General features: G+C 40.2%; 2 protein-coding genes across 3 annotated transcripts in view; both read left to right on the plus strand.

The window, feature by feature from the left end:
• LOC110155670 (guanine nucleotide-binding protein subunit alpha-11-like) overlaps nt 1–11,664 on the plus strand; it is a 33,322-nt gene extending 21,658 nt beyond the window's left edge. Inside the window, exons 3-7 of one of the 2 annotated variants that reach the window (XM_055156059.1) lie at nt 1,032–1,186; nt 2,704–2,832; nt 6,968–7,097; nt 7,217–7,370; nt 8,391–11,664. In XM_055156059.1, the coding sequence (XP_055012034.1) occupies nt 1,032–1,186; nt 2,704–2,832; nt 6,968–7,097; nt 7,217–7,370; nt 8,391–8,581 (759 nt within the window). In that variant the 3' untranslated portion in view covers nt 8,582–11,664. Of the gene's footprint in view, nt 1–1,031; nt 1,187–2,703; nt 2,833–5,592; nt 5,722–6,967; nt 7,098–7,216; nt 7,371–8,390 lie in introns of both variants that reach the window. The other variant, XM_020919822.2, reaches the window with a different exon arrangement.
• A 1,302-nt stretch (nt 11,665–12,966) lies between these two features.
• On the plus strand, nt 12,967–19,936 carry lrit3b (leucine-rich repeat, immunoglobulin-like and transmembrane domains 3b). Its single transcript, XM_055160812.1, has 6 exons — nt 12,967–13,073; nt 14,188–14,562; nt 15,683–15,843; nt 16,824–17,117; nt 18,248–18,307; nt 19,497–19,936. Exons 1-6 carry the CDS (start codon nt 12,967–12,969, stop codon nt 19,934–19,936), a joined length of 1,437 nt encoding a protein of 478 aa, XP_055016787.1.
• The last annotated feature ends 412 nt before the right edge of the window (nt 19,937–20,348 follow it).

The following is a 20,348-nucleotide window of genomic DNA, read 5'->3' on the forward strand; positions in this document are numbered from 1 at the left end:
ACAGTCATGAGTCAGTGCCAGTGCAGCCTTTGCAGCTCAGGGAGGGAATTCTGGAAGTTCTGAGCTTTCACATGAGACCTGTCCATAAACTAAGAATGAGATAAACTCAGGCTTAAGAAGTTGCCGATATGATAAATACCTCGATACATAGGCCACGATACAATACATATCACGATACGGTGCACTTTCGATTTGATAAGATCAACGAACAATACGAGGCCAAAACATGGCTGTGATACTAAACGTCTTTTATTAAACCACTTCTTGTGTAAAGTGAAAATTAAACATACACATTTAAATCATCAAAACAGTGAATATGTCAAATGCGTCACATAAAAGAGTTTCCTTCCACTAAACAAACAACAAAACTGTAGCGTTTTAACTAAATAATTTAGTAAAATAATCCAAAAAATGCTCTTGGTGATATATCGATACAGCAGCCCACGATATCGATACTGTATCATCACATTAAAGAATACAATATGTTGATATTTCTACATTTTTGCACACCCCTACTTGTACATGTCCTCTATCTACAGGTTAAGGCTCTGGCAATTCAGGTTCAGTTCCTATTGTAATACCTTTTTAAAACTTCAAAAGTGCAAGTGACATGCACTTCTTTTAACCATCTTTATTGTCTTAAAAGATTAAACTAAGCAACCAAAACCTCCTCCATCTTCTTTATTTATGTACTAAAGAAATACTATATTGTCAAAGGATCAGATAACTGTTACAGCACATTTTATCTTCAAATTGCCTAGCTTTAATTTGAGTAGTTTTGAGATTAATTGACAATAATCCTGGCTGTTTTCAGAGTAGTATTTCATCTTATTACAAGCCAAATTAACTCCAAATGGACTAAAATGTTTAATGCTTAACAATGTCTTTACTAAACTCACTCAAAAATATATATTTTAAATTTAGGCTATTCAAAATTTCCCATTTTCTGTAAATACTGGCACTCTTGTAAAAATCAAGTATCAGGAAAACTAATCTTTTTTTTTTGTTTTGTTTTTTTGCATTGTCTCCAGGCCAATGCTGGGCTGGTGAAGGAGGTGGACATAGAGAAGATCAACAGCTTTGAGGAGCCTCACATCTCGGCCATCAGAACCCTGTGGTCTGACCCCGGGATCCAGGAGGCCTATGACCGGAGGAGAGAGTACCAGCTGTCCGACTCCACTAAATAGTACGTCTTCTGTCTCCTTGTGTGTGTTTGTGTGTGTGTGGTAACTGATAAGGCTGTAGATCTCAACATTCTTAAGGCTTTAACCAGGGATAAAGAGATTTGGAATTTTTACGTTTAGATGATAAAACTTTTATCTCAAATTCTGTGTTATCATTTTGGAAATTTATTATCAGACAGTGATTTAAAACACTGTCAAGCTTAGCATACCCAGACGTTTCTTTCTACTGGTTTTGATTATGTTTTAGGCAAAGTAGATTTTGAAAATGTATTGCATTTTTTTCATTTGTGAAACGACGTGCTGTATTACCCTCTTATTCTTTGTTGATACAGTAGCTCTAGTCTATAGGTCTTCAAATAGATATGACATTTCAGTTTTGATTTCATATTTGAGCAAACACTCACATACGGTATTAACTATAAAATGTATATAGGAGTCACATCTACAGTACAGAGCTACAAAATAAATTTTAAAAAGCTAAATAAAAGTAGGGATGTAATTCTAATCTGTGTTTATAATGTTGTTTTCTCATTCAAATCAGACCTGGAGCTGTGTTTTGTTTCATTCGCACATGTTGACACACAAACCTTGCATATTTAGTTCTTCTCTCAAACAAAAAAAAAACACTGTTCCACTTTCTGATGTCATGTGGTAATACAGGAAGTGCTCCACTGTATTATAAACTCCATATACTTTCACAAGAGTCCGTTTGATGATTTCAGCCCTGGAATTGCCATTATCACTACCGCCTAGTGCCTCCGCTCAATTTCATTTTTTTCCAGTGACTACATCAGGGATCGGAATATACTAGATGGTTTGCAAGAACCCCGGAAGTTGTAGACTGCGCACTGGCCAATCAGCAAAGAGCTGTGAAGCCATGACGTCAAACTCAAGTGCCTGTCTAAGTCCCTTTTGTGGTACAACACAACGGTAAACAAAGCGGTCAAGATAATTGTAGATAAAGCCATACATTCTGTGTTGGCAACGATTCCTGAGATTGAGAATTTAAAGCTGGAACAAAGAGAATGTTTGCTGAATTTTATCAAGTGGAAAGACTTTATTGCCCTTCTTTCTACGAGATTTGGTGCATTACATACATCACGACCAAATAGTAGTGACTGATTAAATAAAAAAAGTACCAGCCTACCGTCGAACAAACAAATCCTAATGCTGCGAGGTCAGATGGTTTCCATAAAGTGAAACCAGCTGATGAATCAGGCTACCACTACATGACATCCAATAATAAAGGGTTACTCAAACATGTGCGTGTGACTGAAACAAAACAGAATTCCAAATATGTTTTTGATGAGGTAACAGCATTATAACATAACTAAAATCTCTCAAGAATCCATTTTGTAGAATATAGGACTTTCACGTTTTTGTCTATATAATAATAACCATCTTAACTCCACAGGATTCGAAGTCCTATGTGTGCAGCAATTCTCCAGCTCCCATGTTTTCCTTTGAACGTATTAATTGTATTTTGTTGATTCTTGCCCTGACTAAAACCTGTGTGTAGTTACCTGAACGACCTAGAGCGGGTGACTGCTCCAGGCTATGTCCCCACACAACAGGATGTGCTGAGGGTGCGAGTGCCCACCACGGGGATCATAGAGTACCCCTTTGACCTGGAGAACGTCATCTTCAGGTACAGCAGAGGCACGGCCAGACCCAGAGCGCAAACCACGGCTGACCCAGGAAGGATAAGGCTCTCGATGGGTTGTGTTCATGTGCGAGATAGAATTTGATTATGGTAAAATCTCAGATGGAGAGACTAAGATAATATTAGGCTGACTCAGTGGTTAAAGTATCTAAGAAAGAAACTGAAAGTAAATAAATGATTAAATAATATGGGTGGGATGAGACGCAAGACACAAGATTTGGTGCACAAGAGCAGTGAGATTTTGACATAATTTGCTATAAAATTTAGACCTAACAATTTTTTTTCATTTACTTGATTACATTTTTTAGTTATTCTACCACTGCGTTTAGAATCTACAGCTTCTCAAGGAGGTGTAATTCACTAGCACGTAATCCTTTTTTGTCTAATCCAAATGTAAACACAATAAAAATCATGAATTTTGGGTCATCCAGAAGACTTAGATAAACTTTATTGATCCACAAGGGACATTAACTACGTTTATATTTTGTCTACTGTCTAAAATTACACCTGTAAGTCTAAATAATATCAGATTTATTTTTATTAAGTAATATGAAAATGCAGTGGGCCTCATTCATGACTTGTTCTAATACGAAAATTTTTATTTTACTAAGATTTTTGGCATTCACTACATTTAAATTCATTCTTAACTGGAAGAACAAATCCTAAACCCTACAACAGTGAGGAGCCCTCGAACGCGCAGAAATCCTACTGTTTCATAATATTGTTTCACAAGACAACAGAGAATCAGAACCCAAGAGATTCCTTACATGACTGGTGCACAGATCTTAGCCAGAGAAAAGAATTGGTTTGAGAGGGGAGTTAAAGAAGCTATTTTTGTTAAGAAAGCGAATCCTTCCTTAAACAGAAATGGAGGCCTCAGACACCATCTATCTCCTATTTACAACTCCATCCTCAAAACTAAATCTAAACAAACAAAGAAAACAATAGGGATAGCCAGGTCAGGTCCAGAACTGTGAAAGCTCCATTATGGCCCTGAATGATTCTGCTAATATGACCCCACACTCAGTGCAAATTCAACAGCCCTAGCTAACTAACAGACTGAAAACATGTAGGGTGTTAGTTTGAGAGTAGTTTCAGTGTAGTTATCTCCTCCCCTCAGACAGCTATAAGGCAGTGTCCACCAGCATTCTGACCAGAACTGAAGAACTGAAGAGCTGCGAAATGTATTCGACCAAATAAATTTTTGTCTAGTTGACAAATAGAATTTCCCCCTTTTGCAATGAATTTTACCTGGACAACTGAGGGACTGTACACAGTGGTTTCATAATACTGTTACTCTTATAACTAGGGCTGGTTATCATTAAGAAGTTGCTGATACAATACATACCTCGATACAGATTAAAATCGATTCAATACAGTTCAATAAAAAATAATGGCTACATTTCATTTATGTATTTATTCAATATTTTACCAGGTAAGTCAGTTGAGAACACCTTCTCATTTACAATGACGGCCTGGCCAAGAGGCAGGATAAAACAGAAGCACAAATGGAAAACTCACATCAACTATAACATGAAACAGTGAATAGGGATATAAGACAGTGAAACAATTGCATATTAAAGACATAAAAGTGTTAAAACCATGTGCAATCAAAAATAAGGTAAATCATGACTGTGATACTAAAAGTCTTTGTTAAACCACTTCTTGTGCTAAGTTCATATGAAACGTGCACATTTTAATCATCAAAACTGTGAAAATGTCAATTGTGTCGCATAAACAAGTTTCCTTCCTTTAAACAAGCAACAAAACTGCACTGTAACAAAATAATTTAGTAAAATATACCAAAAAATACTCTTAGCGATATATTGGTACAGTAGCATATCGATACTCTATTATTATACTGTATTATTTTAACAATTTGATACTTTTGCACACCCCTACTTATAATAGAGCCAAAAATCATTGTAAGTTATATATTTTTTACAAATTATTCAAACTTAGTGGCCAAAGGTGATATGATATAGAGCAAGTACAGGCAAAGTCTACTTAGCAGTTATGTGTGTACTTTATGTGTGCCTTCTTATAAACCCCCCACAGGACCCCCTCTGTCCAGCCCCCATCTCCTTGGCTCAAACCTTAGTATGCCTTAACCACAAACAGTATCAACACAATTGGGTTCTACCATTGATTTATTTGCTGCTCTCCAACTTAAATTATAAACTTTGAGGCCTTTTTTTTAATGACATGACTTGAACACAACCCTGAAGCTCGCAGTGGTTCTGGTGGAGCGGTGGTTTGGGCTCTCTGCGTGCCAAAGTGCCTTGCTCCGGGAGGATAAGACCGCCCTGCACCCAAGTGTGGAAGCGTTCACATTCTGGATCACAAAGGAGCCGGTACGATGTCAAAGCTTCTGCAAGACGACGAACATGTACCATTCAAACTAATCGTACTGCCTCCATTTTGAATTTGGAATGTTCTGGTCTGGAGAACTTTGACATACTAGTACTAGACCTTTTGATCAGTGGCTGCCTCCTGTTTCCTCTCTGCATAAGTCTCATATAGTGTAGGCCTGTGTAGGTTGTAGGCCTCTATGCTGTCTGCTGCCGTCATGACTAACGGCCTTTGTCTCTGAGAGTGTCCTTTTCTGTGAAGCCTTCCCCCCAGCTCTGATCTCCTCTTCCTGGAACCGTGGAAGGCCTTGTGATAATCTGCCTGTCACGCTTTATATAACTGTTTTCTTGTCTTTCTTGTATCTCTCTCTCTCTTTGACTGCTCTGTCTGTAGTTATCTTTCGGATCTGGAGCGAATTTCAGATCCCAACTATCTTCCTACGCAACAGGATGTGCTCAGAGTGCGCATCCCCACCACAGGAATCATAGAGTACCCCTTCGACTTGCAAAGCATCATTTTCAGGTAGAACCAATGCACAGTGCATCACTTTGAATCATGTTGTCGTGCCCCTAACCTGGTGACCCCTCCTGATTGACTAACCTCTGGTAATGGTGGGACTGTCCAATTACACTGTAGTGTGTTTGTGTGGGGTGGGAGGCCTACATTCTCCTGGTCTCTGTAACTGGGTCGCCTCCTCCTTCTCCGCTCTATCTGCCAGAAAAACCAGGTCGTCCGTTCTGTGGAGCTGTTATTTTGGGCAGCAGGTCCTGCAGGGCCTATATTGGCCCCAGGTCTCTGTGGACCTTGGTGGACTGGGCCACCACTAGGGGGCAGTATTTCACTTCCTGAAATTTAGTCAGATTTGTCCATTTTGTCAACTGCACCTGGACATGAAAATGTTAGGGTTTGAATGGGGCTATTTTTAAACAGTGCATCGATCACAAAGGGGAGTGTTTTAGCCTCTAATGAGCTGAGTTTGACAATGTCAAGGAGAAGCTCAAGGAGAAGGGACCTCAGGGGCCACTGTCCCTGTGTGCCCTCAGCCACACACATGCAGTGTATGTATGCATTAGATTATAGATTATTTCCTGTAGTGTGACAGTGGACACAGGGCCCTCTCCTCATCTGTATTTCTGTATCTAGGATGTGTGGCCCTCCTGAGATCCCCACCTCCTCCTGTCCCTTATTTTGTCCTTGTTCTATTTCACTATTGTCTCTGTACATGTTCAGATTCATTCTCCTGGTAATTTTCTCTCTCCAGGAAGCACAGGCTAGTTCTAATAATACACGCCTCAGGCGTCTGACTGATCTAGATGTTTTGATGCTTTAATTGACGACAACTCATCACTTTTTTGTTTTTTTACAAGATGAAATTTCAGATACATTGCATCATCAGACGGTAACTTATAAATAGGAAAGTGACAATTGTGACAAATATGCAGTGAAATAAGAATTAGTTTGAAACACACTGAGTACATGTTAACTTCACTTTAAGAGTGATTTGCATGCTGCTTTATTACTCCATGCATGCACAGATCTTTCACCTTTAAGCTTGCAAACCGTAACAGCACTGCTGTGTGCCTCTCCACTTTGTGAATCCATCCAGTGTGACACCATTGTAATTACACAAAGAAACCTGGATAGTCATTAAGTCAAGAGCAGCGGCCTGTTTTAGACAGTCAGACTGGATGGACTCAGCTCTGTAAGGCTAGGCTTTGTTCTGCACATGTGTGAGGAGTGATTGTAAATTAAACTCTTGATAATGCAGAATGGTGGATGTCGGGGGTCAGAGGTCAGAGAGGAGGAAGTGGATCCACTGCTTTGAGAATGTGACATCCATCATGTTCTTGGTGGCTCTGAGTGAATATGACCAGGTCCTGGTGGAGTCCGACAATGAGGTACGAGTACAGAAGCATATCATTTCTATCATCAATACACAATATAAGAACAAAACAGGAATGTTCCTTATTACTGTCTAAACTGTGTGTGTGTTTGTGTGTTCGTGTGCCTGCTCCAGAACCGTATGGAGGAGAGCAAAGCGCTGTTCCGAACCATCATCACCTACCCCTGGTTCCAGAACTCCTCCGTCATCCTCTTCCTCAACAAGAAGGACCTGCTTGAGGAGAAGATTGCCTACTCACATTTAGTGGATTATTTTCCTGAATTTGATGGTAAGAAGATGTGAAACACGCATACATTTTTCCTGGTGAATAATTATGATACTAGGAATGTGGTAGGAAATTGAGGAATAAGTTTGGACTGCTTGTTCTAGTTTTCACATTCACAAGACGGTACAAATAAGGCGCAGTGCTGCAAACTATTTAAGTTATATTTAAGACATTCCTTCACTTCATACTTAAATATAGTTTGGGCCTTTGCAAATTGTTGTGCATTGTTGGCTGCTCTCCCTCGGCGTGTTGTCTAGACTCCCCTGGAATATTCAATCCATCTTTCAGAAATACAAGATCTGCTTTTTGTACATACGTCAAGGTCAACTGTGAAAGGTTTTGATGTTCAAAGATTTCAGTTGTTTATTTCTATCTGGTGTTAACAAAAGTATTGAAAATCAGACACTTTTCAATACTAAATTTTGACCAGGTATTGATACTAAAAAAGTTGCAGTCACAGGACGGAAATGAACTTTTCCTTAATAGCTTTAGAATGATCGTGAGCTGTATTAGAACAAATATAAGAGCACATAGACCCTACCTGGACAACTGAGGGATTACACAGATATAAGACTACATGGTAATATAAAAGACAGTACTACGATTTAATGCTGAAAATGAGAAAAGCACATCTGAAGAATGCAGATAGCGCCTATGTCTGTGATTGCTTCAGCGTTCGTGTTGGATTTATAGGGCATAAAGGGAGTAAGGTTTCAGACTAAAAATGTGAAATCTAGTCTAGTATTTGAATATAAAAATGTTCTTTGTAGTACATCCTACAATCTTAACATTTTGGGGGATTTAGGATAATTAAAACAAGAAAATTTGAGAGCAATAATTGTCCATATACTTGTAGTAAACAGATTAATTTGCCTAATATCAAATTTAGGGGCTACTGTTAAGGACTAAAGTAAGAAATTGAGTTGTGTCTTGAGCTCGGTGTAGCAGAGTGTTTGGTTTGCTCACTGCTTTGTGGTGTGAGTGAACACTGGACTTGGACTGACTGCAGTCCTTTTATCGTAGGTCCCCAGAGGGATGCCCAGGCCGCCCGGGAGTTCATCCTGAAAATGTTTGTGGACTTAAACCCCGACAGTGACAAGATCATCTACTCTCACTTCACCTGTGCCACGGACACTGAGAACATCCGCTTTGTGTTTGCCGCGGTCAAAGACACCATCCTACAGCTCAACCTCAAGGAGTACAACCTGGTGTAGGAGCCGCCGAGCCCACTGCACTGCACAAAGCCCGGGCTGTGTGGCCTGTGCTCCTGTCTGTGGCATCACCCGATCACTCCGCCCCTGTCCCTCTCTGCCCCTCTCTGCCCCTCTGCCCCCCCACACCACACCCCTCTGGTCTCTGGCAGCTTGTGTTGAGTCCACAGCGGGTCTGTGTGCCCTGTCATGTGGGCACACGGGCTCTGTGGGCATGGGTGTGTTTGTGGCAGCACTCACTGTGACAACATGCTTTGGTGAAAGAAGAATCCAGACCGACTTTGAGTGGAAGAGATGTACCTCTGACAGCAGCTAGAGGGCAGCACAGCACTGCTCTGACACACTCCAGTTGGACTACACTGCTGCACTTGGTGCACAAACAAAGGAATGTACCATCAGTGTGAGCTCAGCTACGGACTATGATTTTAATGTTTCCATTCTGAAGACGAATGAAGTGCTTCTTTACTCACACAAATCAAAATACACCACACAAGATTTTTAAACCATTTTAATAATGTCTTTGTTGCTCTGTATATTTAAAAACGCTAAATAGAATTATTTATAACAAAAAATGTTAGAGGCAACCAGACTTGACTACGTTGATTTTGTGAGTGTGTAGAGCTTTTCAGTGAGAACAATCACATGGTCTGGGTTTGTCCTGTAGGCCGCTGCCACTGTAGTGCACGTGTGCAGGGCCACGCCCATTCACTTTAGACACACGGCTCTGGGTCTGCCCCTCGCACCAGTGACCATTCTAAAGTCATTACACCACGGTTAGGTGCATGTCCATCCTCTGCCCTCTCCAACCCAGTTTGGACAGACAAAGGCCACGCTACTGTAAATAATAATAATGGGAATACATGAGAAGGCTGGTCAAAGGGTTTCTACAGTCTGGAAACAGTGGACTTGATTTACTAAAAAATATTTAAATTCAGATTTGATCAAATTCCTGCCTGTTTACGTCCAAAATTCTAACATGTGAAAAGTCTTCTTTATCATATGCAACTGTTGCTGCTGAAATCACATTTATTGTCACAGGTGCTTTGCAAATCAAATTCCCCAGAAAACATTGGTGAATAACATATCTAGGTTCATCATAACAAGAGACTAATTAACACACTATTTCCCACTGGAACAGCCCACTTCTCCAGCCTGTAACCCAAGCACCCATACACTATTCGGTCTTCATGTATCACTTATTTCCATTGGTTTTGATGCTGTCACGTTGGTATTACCGAGGGCCTGTGCACAGTGTGGCATAACCTTTATTTATCTTAACTTATTTATGGACCACAAGTCGGACTACTTTGTGTCGCGGAAGAACTCCCCACGTGGCAGAGCGTACTTGAGTCTCTGAACTGCTGTATAAATGAATGTGCTTGATAGTAAGGACATATCTTTGCTTTTTATGTTCTGACACCACATTTTGCCACTATTCCATGGATAAGAAGACACTTTGGTTTTGTAGGATTCTTCACGTTTGTGTGGACACTATTTTTACTTGGTTTAGAGACGTATTGCATATTATAATTGAGTATTACACCAAGTTTTTTTTTGTTTTTGTTTTTTTTTACAATTTCTTATTCTGGCCACTTCTGAGTATGGATTCTAACTGTAATGATTTTTTTTTTTTGAGATTTTGAAGGTTAAGAATGTGCCAGAGATGCGTGGTTATATTCTAGGATCTGAAATTTTAATCCCAATCCCCCATTAAGGGCTATAATAGAGCATACTTTAAAAAGGTTTACATGCACAGCCCTCCCAAGTACTTTCTTTGTTAAAAATAACCCATTTCTAGACAAGAAAAATGGCCCTTTTCTACATCAGTGTTTCTATCAATACACTAAACAATGCTGCTTTGGCCCCTAGTATTACGAAAGTGGTGCATGGCAAAGAATAAATAAGAAAGAAGAAAAGAAGGAAGATAGAAAGTTATATATATGTTTTTTTCTTGTTGTATGCCAAAACAAAAATGAAAGAAATTAACCTTATTGGCCTTATGCAATGTAGAGCATCTAAACACCATTTTCTCCCTATTAAATGAAGTGCAATGATGATAGTTTTATATCAGATGCCCTCCCCTCTAACTCTACAATCAGAGAAGAAAGTAGAATGAGGGTAAAGTTAAGTTAGATGCAATTAGCTTTATTAATACAGGCAATATTCCTGATCATGATTTGGTTATGTTTCTTACCCAAATCATAGGTAAAATGTTGCGGGTACAGGTTTGTAGGTTTTGTTGCCATGCACTAAGGAGAGTCTATATGTCATGATGCCAGTATTCTACAAATGAAGGATTTTTTGGTGGTAGTAATAGTAGTTGTTAGTATGGCACTGGACACTAACTTATGGGCAAGGCCAAGTAAGTTTTAGTATGAATCCTGCGTAATGTCTACAGTTGAAGTAGTAGAAAATATTGAAAGTCCATGGAACACACAAATGAAAGAAAAGTATTTGTTTTGAAGTATTGCCTTGAAGTATGAAGGACTGCAGCCCTTTAACAGTCGGGCAGAGCAGGTGTACTCTATGAGCCTGCGTTTGGATCATTCAGTCCCCTGTCACATGACCAGAAGCATTAGGACCATTTTATTTATGTTGTGTAATTTCTTTGTACAAAGCGATGTAAAATATGTATTATACTGAGTGTGCCAACCCCACTCTATAGAGCAAGGCTCACTGTAAGTGCCAACGCCGTGGTCACCGTGGGACCACCCGACCGCTCCCTCCTGAAGGAAAACACACTAGGCTAGAAGAGTTCACAGAGACTTTACTATCTGTATTTAAGATTTAAAAAAAATAATCTGTTTTTTAAGAGACTGTAATAATATTTGCATGTGCTGTTTTATTTTGTGTTGAAAGTGAGGGCTTGGTTTTTCAATGAAGCAGACCCTTTATAGAAGGGCTCATGCATTTGGTTTTTAATGATTTCCATGAATCTTGCCATATTTTTCAATCGTGTTTCTGTATTCGTTTGGACCACTGTTGCCTGATCCTCATTCAGACATGATTACGATTCATTGCCGCCTTTGAGAGATACATAATGACAAGCTATTTGTTTAAATTAAAATAAATTGTTCCTATACTTGCTCTGTGTGTTGACTGAAATTCATTCAATCATAGAATAGCTGATATGAACCTGGGGTGCAAGCGGCCTCTCTTCTAAAATGTGATTATGTCATACTCCCAAGTAAATTCACAAATGCTGAACCTAATCTTTATTATTAGTGATGAGACTCAAGAACTCACTAGACTCAGTAAAAATATATTTTAACAATATTAATTTTAGCTACCCCTGCCATCTCTGTTATAATACTGTATATTGCCCTATACAAAGTTGTGATGTCCTCTGAAACACAGCTATTAGGCTTCCTAAAGGTGCTACATTATGCAGTATTTTTGCTTTTGAAACGTGCATTGCGTATTGACATTCAGTCTGTGCAAATGTGTGTTGAAACTACCAGTGGGCCTAAAGTAGTAAGGCATGAAATAGAAATACCAGCAGAGGGCGCTAGAACTGCATCAGATGCATTGAACATTAGTTTGTAGTCATGGTATGGTATGGTTGGTAGGTTAATCAGTTGAGCTAAAACAATTGGGGCCTTGCACTGACACAAACATGTTTGGGGCTGCAGGGTCAGCCCGGGGTCAGGGGTCAGGGGGAGAGCAGGACAAAAACGTACCTAAACCTCACTACTGTGTGACTGCAGGTAAGTTTTCATATGGGTGAGGGACATAGCTACAAGATATAGGTTTAGCTTTAGCATCATTTATTCATTCGATGTTTCAAAATCATTATCCGGGCTTTCTTCAAAAACTCATATTCGACCACGCACGTGTTCATCCTAAAAGACTGAGCACACAAACAGTTAATAAGGTCAATGAAATGCCACAACCTGGTACAATGCATCTCTCCTGTTAAAGTTAAAGTAAATTGTGCACTGTCCCTGTCTCATTAAATAAATAATCATGTAGAAAGGCATATTTTTTACACTGAAAAAAATATCATAATAACTTAAAGGTCAAATAGTTAAAGGGCTAAATTTACATTAACAACATGACCACTGCTTCTTTCCTTCTGTAGAGAAAGTTAAATAAATATTTACAAGGCTATTCTATAACGCAGGTCTTCTGCCATGTCACCATTGAGTACAGTGAGAGTCAGCAAACCTCTACTATGGGTGATGTTGTGATTTGTGATTCTCACATCTGAACACGTGGGATTAAGCAGTGCTTCTAAACGTAATCCCAGCTAATCTGGTCAGCTCTGTGTGGAACGTACCTGACTGACAGCCTCCAGCCTGCAGAGAAAGCTCCGTTCAACCATGCCTCTCCTGTGGGTGCCACTCGGGTGAACCATGCATGCTCTGTGGGTGCTGCTCGGGTGAACCATGTTTCCCCTTTGGGTGCTACTCCTGCTGCAGTGGTCCACAACCAGAGTCCTCTCCTGTCCCTCTCTCTGCACCTGCACATCTGCCCAGGCCACGGAGGAGCCCAGGTAACGTACACAGTAATATTTACTATGCTATGTTTTTATAGGAAAAATCTCAGTTAGGGCTGCAAGATTAGTAGCAAATTGAAAGAAATGGGAATGTCCTCAGTAAACAAAGTGCCATCTATGGAATATCTTTACATTGTAGTTTATTTTAGACCTCCACAAAATGTTTTAACTTTTAGCAGCTCATATTTATGTCTGCTTTCAAGTATTAATGCTTTTGAACATGTAGCATTAAAAATCATTTCTTCATGAAAAAATAGTCTAGAAGTCTAGCAAACTGCATGGCAAAGAAAACAAATGTATGTCAAAGAATACAAAATTCTCAGTAGGTATTACTATACCCCATCAAAGCTCCATGAAATGGGTCCATCCATTTTCTTCTGCTTTATCTGGGGCCGGGTCGTGGCAGAAGCAGTCTGAGCAGGGACTCCCAGACTCCTCTTTCCACACACACTCTTCCAGCTCTTCCAGAGGGATCCTGAGATGTTCCCAGGCCAGCCCGAGAGACATAGTCCCTCCAGCGTGTCCTGGTTCTTCCCTGGGGCCTTTTTCCCCGGAACACCTTTCCATGTAGGCGTCCAGGAGGCATCCAGAACAGATGCCCAACAGATGATGTGGAGAAGTAGCGGCTCTACTCCATGTTCCTCGTGTGACCAAATTCCTCACACTACCACTGAAAACTCAGAGGACACTCATTTCCACTTCTTGTATCTGCGACCTTTTCCTTTCGGTCATCATCCGAAGCTCATGACCATAGGTGAAGGGAGGAACGTAGAAATGCCTCTTGATATGCTCCATGAGATTTCCCTATGATTTCTCTAATATCTACATGAAGGGCTTGTTACCATGTGACCTACCCAAGTCACCCATATGCTGTGTCTGCAGGGGGACAGTAGAACCTTATGTGTGCAAACCTGTGTTCAGAGTAGAAATTCTGGACAGGTGATATGCGCCCCACTAATTTTGAAAATGTGGAAGTAACCAAATTTTGCATGATGGACAAAATCATTTAGCCCATGTGAAATCTGATTTGTTTCTTCTCATATACTGGTAATTTCAGATGGTTTTAGTCTTGACTTTGGCCCTTACATTAACCCAACATGTGTTCCCACAGGTCTGTGCTGTGCAATGACCCTGAGCTCCTCACTGTCCCCACCAATGTCCCCGTTAACACAGTCAAGCTGAGGCTGGAGAAGACCCAGATCTCCAGGCTCCCCCGTGCAGCCTTCTACAACCTGTCCGAGCTGCGTTTCTTGTGGTTGACCTACAGCGCCCTGAGATCCGTGCACCCCAGCAGTTTTGTCAACCTGAAGACTCTCCGGGAGCTGCGACTGGATGGGAACCAACTCACCGCTTTCCCGTGGGAGGGGCTTAGAGACATGCCCCGCCTCCAGATCCTAGACCTCCACAACAACCGCCTGTCCAGCCTCCCCGCACACGCTGCTTTGTCCCTGGCTAATATCACCTTCCTGGACCTTTCTAGTAACAGGTACTGCAGACTTGGTCGGATACAGAGTGGTGCGTTGGGCTGGAGAAACACAATTTGTTTAGATATAGTTGTGAAATAGAGTATATGCGAGGGCTGCTTGATTATGGAAATATTATCACAATTATTTTGGTCAATATTGAAATCACGATTATTCAAACAATAATTTTTTTTTTGTTTCACGAGGTATTGATTCAGCATTTCTATAAAAAAAACAAAAAAACACTTTGTTATTGATAATTTACGCAAAACTGTCATTGAAAATAAATATAGGCTACAAATATGAACCTTAGAGCAGTTTTTTACAATGTATAAAACATAAAATGAGAAAAATATACTTTGAACATGAAATAAGGCATAGAAAAACATAAATTTATCCAAAATAAGCTATATATCCAGCTGTTCTACAATCTCTATATTTAAAAAATAAAATAAATATACTTATTTATATATTTAAAAAAAACCAAAATAAACTTTGTTGAGCTTTATGGTTTCAACTCGATTATATGAGTTTGGAGATCATTTGACACACACATTGAAATCGCAATCAAAATTCGATTAATTGCACAGCCTTAGTGTATGCTTTTATAAATGTCATGATAAACTGATGGACTGGGCATGAGCTGGCTGGTTTAAAAAAAAAAAAAAATCACCATTAGTAACATAACTCATATTGAACAGTATACATTTTCAAATATATTTTATTTTGTCTAACTAAAGGGCCGGTATTACGCTATTTTCTGAACTCTTATAATGTTCTTTCCTCATCAAATATACCTGGAGTTTTGTTTTTCATTCACACATGTTAAACACAAACCCTGCAAACACTCTGGTCCAACTTGTGATGTCATGTGGTGATACAGGAAGTGCTCCACTGTGTTTCTAAACTCCATACACCTTCACTAGAATCATTTTGGATGATTTAAGCTCTGGAATTTCACATCTAAATATGCAGAATGTGTGTGAATGAAACATAACAGAACTCAAGGTATATTATTTTTAATGAGGAAAGAACTTTATAACATAGATAGACTTCAAGGGCTTATCTTACACTATTTTCTACCTTCTAAGTGGTATTACAATAGTTCCTATGTTGTGAGTAACTGGCATTTTTCCCCCTCAGTGTGCCCAGTAATCCTTGCCCTGTTGTAGCTGATTTAGGCATTCCTGACTGCTGTGTGATGGACATGTTTTGCAGGTTGGTTCTTTTACCCGCTGAGCTGCTTGACCTGTGGTTCCCTTTGCCTGGACAGCAGCAGACCACTGTCCAGAGGAGAGTTTTAGGTACCGTACAGTTTGTATGTTATGACTGATTTAAATTAAGAAGTTGTGTATAATTTTTGTCTGTGTAATCCCTCACTTGTCCTGTCAGGTTCCATTTTAAAAGAAAATTCAATTCTGTCAAAAGTTTTGGAGTAGAGTATTACTTTTCCATGTAATTGTTCCAAAGCTAATTGTTGTATTAAGCTGATCTACTTGAAATGTATTCCAGTACTTTCAATCAACACATATTTAGATGTGAAAAATGACATTACAAGGTGCTTTATGTCATTTTACTGGTAGAGGGTCTGCCATTTATTGTTATTACTTTGTTGGGAATGTTCATGGAGACTAGCAGGTAACATCTTTAAGCCAAGTTACAAGTCAAATTTTTCAGTATTTCAAGTTTAAATCCCAGCTTTCACAATAGGCTCTATTCACATTTACGTCACAAACCAGGAAGACATTCAGAAACATGCGATGAAAATTTCTGGCAGGCTCTGTTCGCAGTAGTAAGTCTGACAAAATCTTGGAAAATTAGATAATGGCCCAGTTTTCTTCATCTCCATGTCATTGTAGCGTTCCGTTATGTTCAGCTAATCAACAATTACAACCATAGCTCAGTTTTCATCATTTCCCCTCTGACGCACAACTCCGAGCGCACTGAGTACATGCGATTGATTAGAAGAGACGATGGGCCAAATTCAACATTATTCCAAGCAGCACATACGTATGCAGTCTTCATTTTTCCGCTGATCACATTTACTTCAGTGGGTTTGATCACAGTCGGTCGGTGAACCCAGTGTCGGGAACTACACTGGAAGTTGTCATCGCATGTTTCCAAATGTCTTCCTAGGTTGTGATTTAAATGTGAATAGAGCCAAGTTACTGGATGCCACTGTTTTACCCTGGTAACACTCTTACACCTGTTCTATCCAGCAAAGCAACTATTGTCTGTTATGGTTTATATTCACATGTTTGAAGTTCCTTGCTCCATCTTTTAGGTCTCCATGATAACCCGTGGCAGTGTGACTGTCAGATCTCCATGGTGGCGTCCCTGTCGGTGTCCCTGGGCAGCCCGGTGGTTTTGGTGGACCCTGTGCTGATGTGCGTCCGCTCTGTGGGGCAGGGAGGGGCTCTGCTGATGCCCGTGCAGTGGTCTCGCTGTATGAGGCCCTCCGTACAGCCCGCAGCCACCCGCGTCGTGTCCCCCCTGGGCAGCAACGTCATCCTGCGCTGTGAGGCCACGGGCTACCCCACTCCCACCCTCAGCTGGGTCAAAGCCGCTGCGCATACAGGTGAGGAGAGAACAAGGACACTAAACAACTAGTGAAATAAGAACGCAATTACCGTATTTTCCGGGCTATGATGCGCTCTGGATTATAAGACGCACTGTCATTAAATGGTCTATTTTTGAACTTTTTTCACAAATAAACCGCACCGGACTTTAAATGAAACTCAACAGTTGGATCGGTCAGTCGGACTTTGTTTGGCGTGTTCATGGTGACTCTGGGCTTTGTTCAGTTGTGGCGTGTAGGGAGGGTGCTGTCTGGGACCGCTGGATTGTCGGCGTGTTTGCAGTGACTCAGTTGTTCAGTTGTGTCTAGAAGTGGCACATTGCACTCACTTTTTCCTTCCGTTCCTTGTCGGCGTGGAGTGATGACTGTGGCTGTGGGTGTGTTTCGTTGCTCGGTCGCTGTCTGCTCCGTGTGTGTTTGCGTGCGCTGCGGGTGGTGCGGCTTTGTAGTTTACTGAAGTAATGCTGGGACACTCAAATGGATTTGTGTATAGGACGCTCTGGATTGCGGGGCACGTGGTTGTTTTTTGATAGGGTTGGAGGCTTAAGAGCGCGCCTAATAGCCTGGAAAATATGGTAGTTATTTAAGTAAAAGTACAGATGCAGAAGCAAAAAAGAAATACGCAAGTAAGTAAAAGTAAGTAAGGGAGTACTCTTCTTTGAGCTGAACTCTTTCACTACAGACTCCAGCCTGACCTTCTCGTCCTGCAGGGTTTGTAGTTTGACCTCATCCTCTCTGGTGGTGCTCCTCTGCTCTGTCAGGGCACTAATTTTAATGTTTTTTTTTCATTTAATCTGATCCTGTCTCTTGTGTAACATGTGTACATGAAGTACAGTGGGTAATAATACTGTGTACAACTCTTCATGTCATATGGACGGGTGGTGAAATCTGTTATAAAAACCCTTGATAGCAGCTAGCATCTTTATTTTCTTTGTTCAAATACACTGAACATGTCTGAGGTGATACCACTAGACTTTTTCTGCACAAGAACAATATGGCCATTCAAAAGAACGTATTATTGGACCTGCTTTAGTCTTGTTAGTATCCTGCAGAGCCTGCTTATGCCAGCAATCTGCTCTGGCTCATTGAAAAAGATAATGGTTTTAGCTGATCCTTTCTCCTCCGTTCAGACTGCTGCCAACAAGAGATTCCCCCTGACGCTGATCAGCTGCCAAAGAGCCTGCCAAGCTGTAAGTACTGTTGTAGTAGTGAAACCTGCGTCTCATGAGTTGATTTATTTTGACAAGCAGTTTTATTTATTTTTTTATTTTTTTATTTGTTGCTTCAAAGGGCCCATTTTATGCTATGCTATAATGCTGTTAGTGTTACCTCCTCAAAAACAGACCTGGAGTTGTGTTTTGTTTCATTCACACATGTTTAACTCGCAAAATCCTGCATATTTAGGCTGAACTAACTCTCAGCTAAATCTCAGACTAAAAACACTCTGTTTCACCTTGTGATGTCACGTTTTTTACATGAAGTGATCCACTTTGTTCTCTATACACCTTCACTAGAATCATTTAAAAAAATTCTGCCATGAAAATTCCAATCTCTGCGAAAAAAAAAGGTAAAAGGATGTTAACTTGAAAATGACCGCTTCATGACATCACAAGGTGGAACAGAGCATTTTGAGCTTTGAAGATATAGACTAATAATGTATGAGGTAACAGCATTATAACATGACTTAAGAGTCAATTTAGCACAATATAAGGCTTTTTTAAGATTCAAGGATAAGTTTACCTTCATCTTTCATATGCTGGACAATTTACATTTTTCATGTGGGGGGGACTATTTATAGCCAGGCTGGCGCCACCTAGTGCCTCCGCTCAATTAAATTTTTCTCCAGCGACTATGTCAATAATCGGAGAATCCAAGAATCCCAGAAGTGCAAGTTCGGACACCAGCCAATCAGTGAAGAACCATAAATTCTGTTGTCAACGATTCGATTTGGTGAATTTTATCAAGGGGAAAGACGTTATTGCTCTTCTTCCTACGGGATTTGGGAAAAGCTTAACCAAATAGCAGCGATTGGTTAAATAAAAAAAGTACCGATCTACCATTGAGCGAATGAATCCTAATGCTGCGAAGTCAGACGGTTACCACAAAGTAAAACCGGCTGATGAATCAGGCTAGACTATTTACATTTTTTTAAAGAAATCCACAAAAATCCAACTCCATCCCATGACCGGTCAAGCTCGTTTTTCCTGCTCAGTCAGACTGAAACAATAGTGTTAATAATAAGTACATATAAATCAGAAATCATGCAAGTAGTAGTAGTTGTACATTAAAAAAAACATAGAAATGTCTTGAGACAAAAAATGTTGCATACTGTGACTAATAATCATAATCTAATTCACCCTTTTTCTGTTTAATCCTCAGTCATGCAGGGGAGTCCTCGCGTGGGTGTGCGCTGGTCTGTCATCAGCCTGAACGGACTTTCCTACAAAGACGCTGGGGAGTACCGCTGCCAGGCTAAGAACATGGCAGGTATATCCGAAGCCCCCATCAAACTCCGCGTCTTGGGATCCAGCAGAGCCAACCGACCGCAGAAGAAACCTCCTCTCCCTCCTCCAAAACAACCCCCTACGAAGTCCAACAGAAGACCCAACCAGGTTCCACCTTTGGATTCTATACGTGTATTACAAGAGACACTCCAAAACTCCACAGCGCTGAACAAGACTTTAATATATCCTGACATGTCCAAAATTACTCCGGATAGAAAGACCAAGCGGCGCAAAATGAAGCTACTAAACAAATCAAAAACAGACGTCAAGCAGTCAAACAATTCTACTTTACAAAGAGCTATGCAAGTTGCGTAGAGTGCCTTAAAATATACACCATTCTTGGATTCTAGGATTGTCAGAAGTACTGAAAATCAGACACTAATCAATACTAAAACTAGTATTTAAACGTCATACTCATTTAAACAGGTATCAATACTAAAAAGTCACATTCACAGGACAGAAATTACCACCATGGAACCTACCTGGACCATTGAGGGATTACACAGATCTAAGACCACATGGTAATACAACAGAAAGTACTATTATTTAAGTTAAAAATCACATTCTATTATCTAAAGAAAATGTATTATTATGAGTTTTGAGTATCAAGTCTATTCCTTAAAGGAACAGTCCGGAATTTTGGACATAGGACCTCATTTCCTAGTGAGTGTTCTAGAAGTGTGGAGACACTTTTTAAAATATTCCATCCAGTCCTTGTATTTGCTGG

The sequence above is a fragment of the Boleophthalmus pectinirostris genome, unplaced genomic scaffold (assembly GCF_026225935.1).
Source record: "Boleophthalmus pectinirostris isolate CB_2022bp ecotype Guang Dong unplaced genomic scaffold, ASM2622593v1 HiC_scaffold_10, whole genome shotgun sequence".
Lineage (NCBI taxonomy): Eukaryota > Metazoa > Chordata > Actinopteri > Gobiiformes > Gobiidae > Boleophthalmus > Boleophthalmus pectinirostris.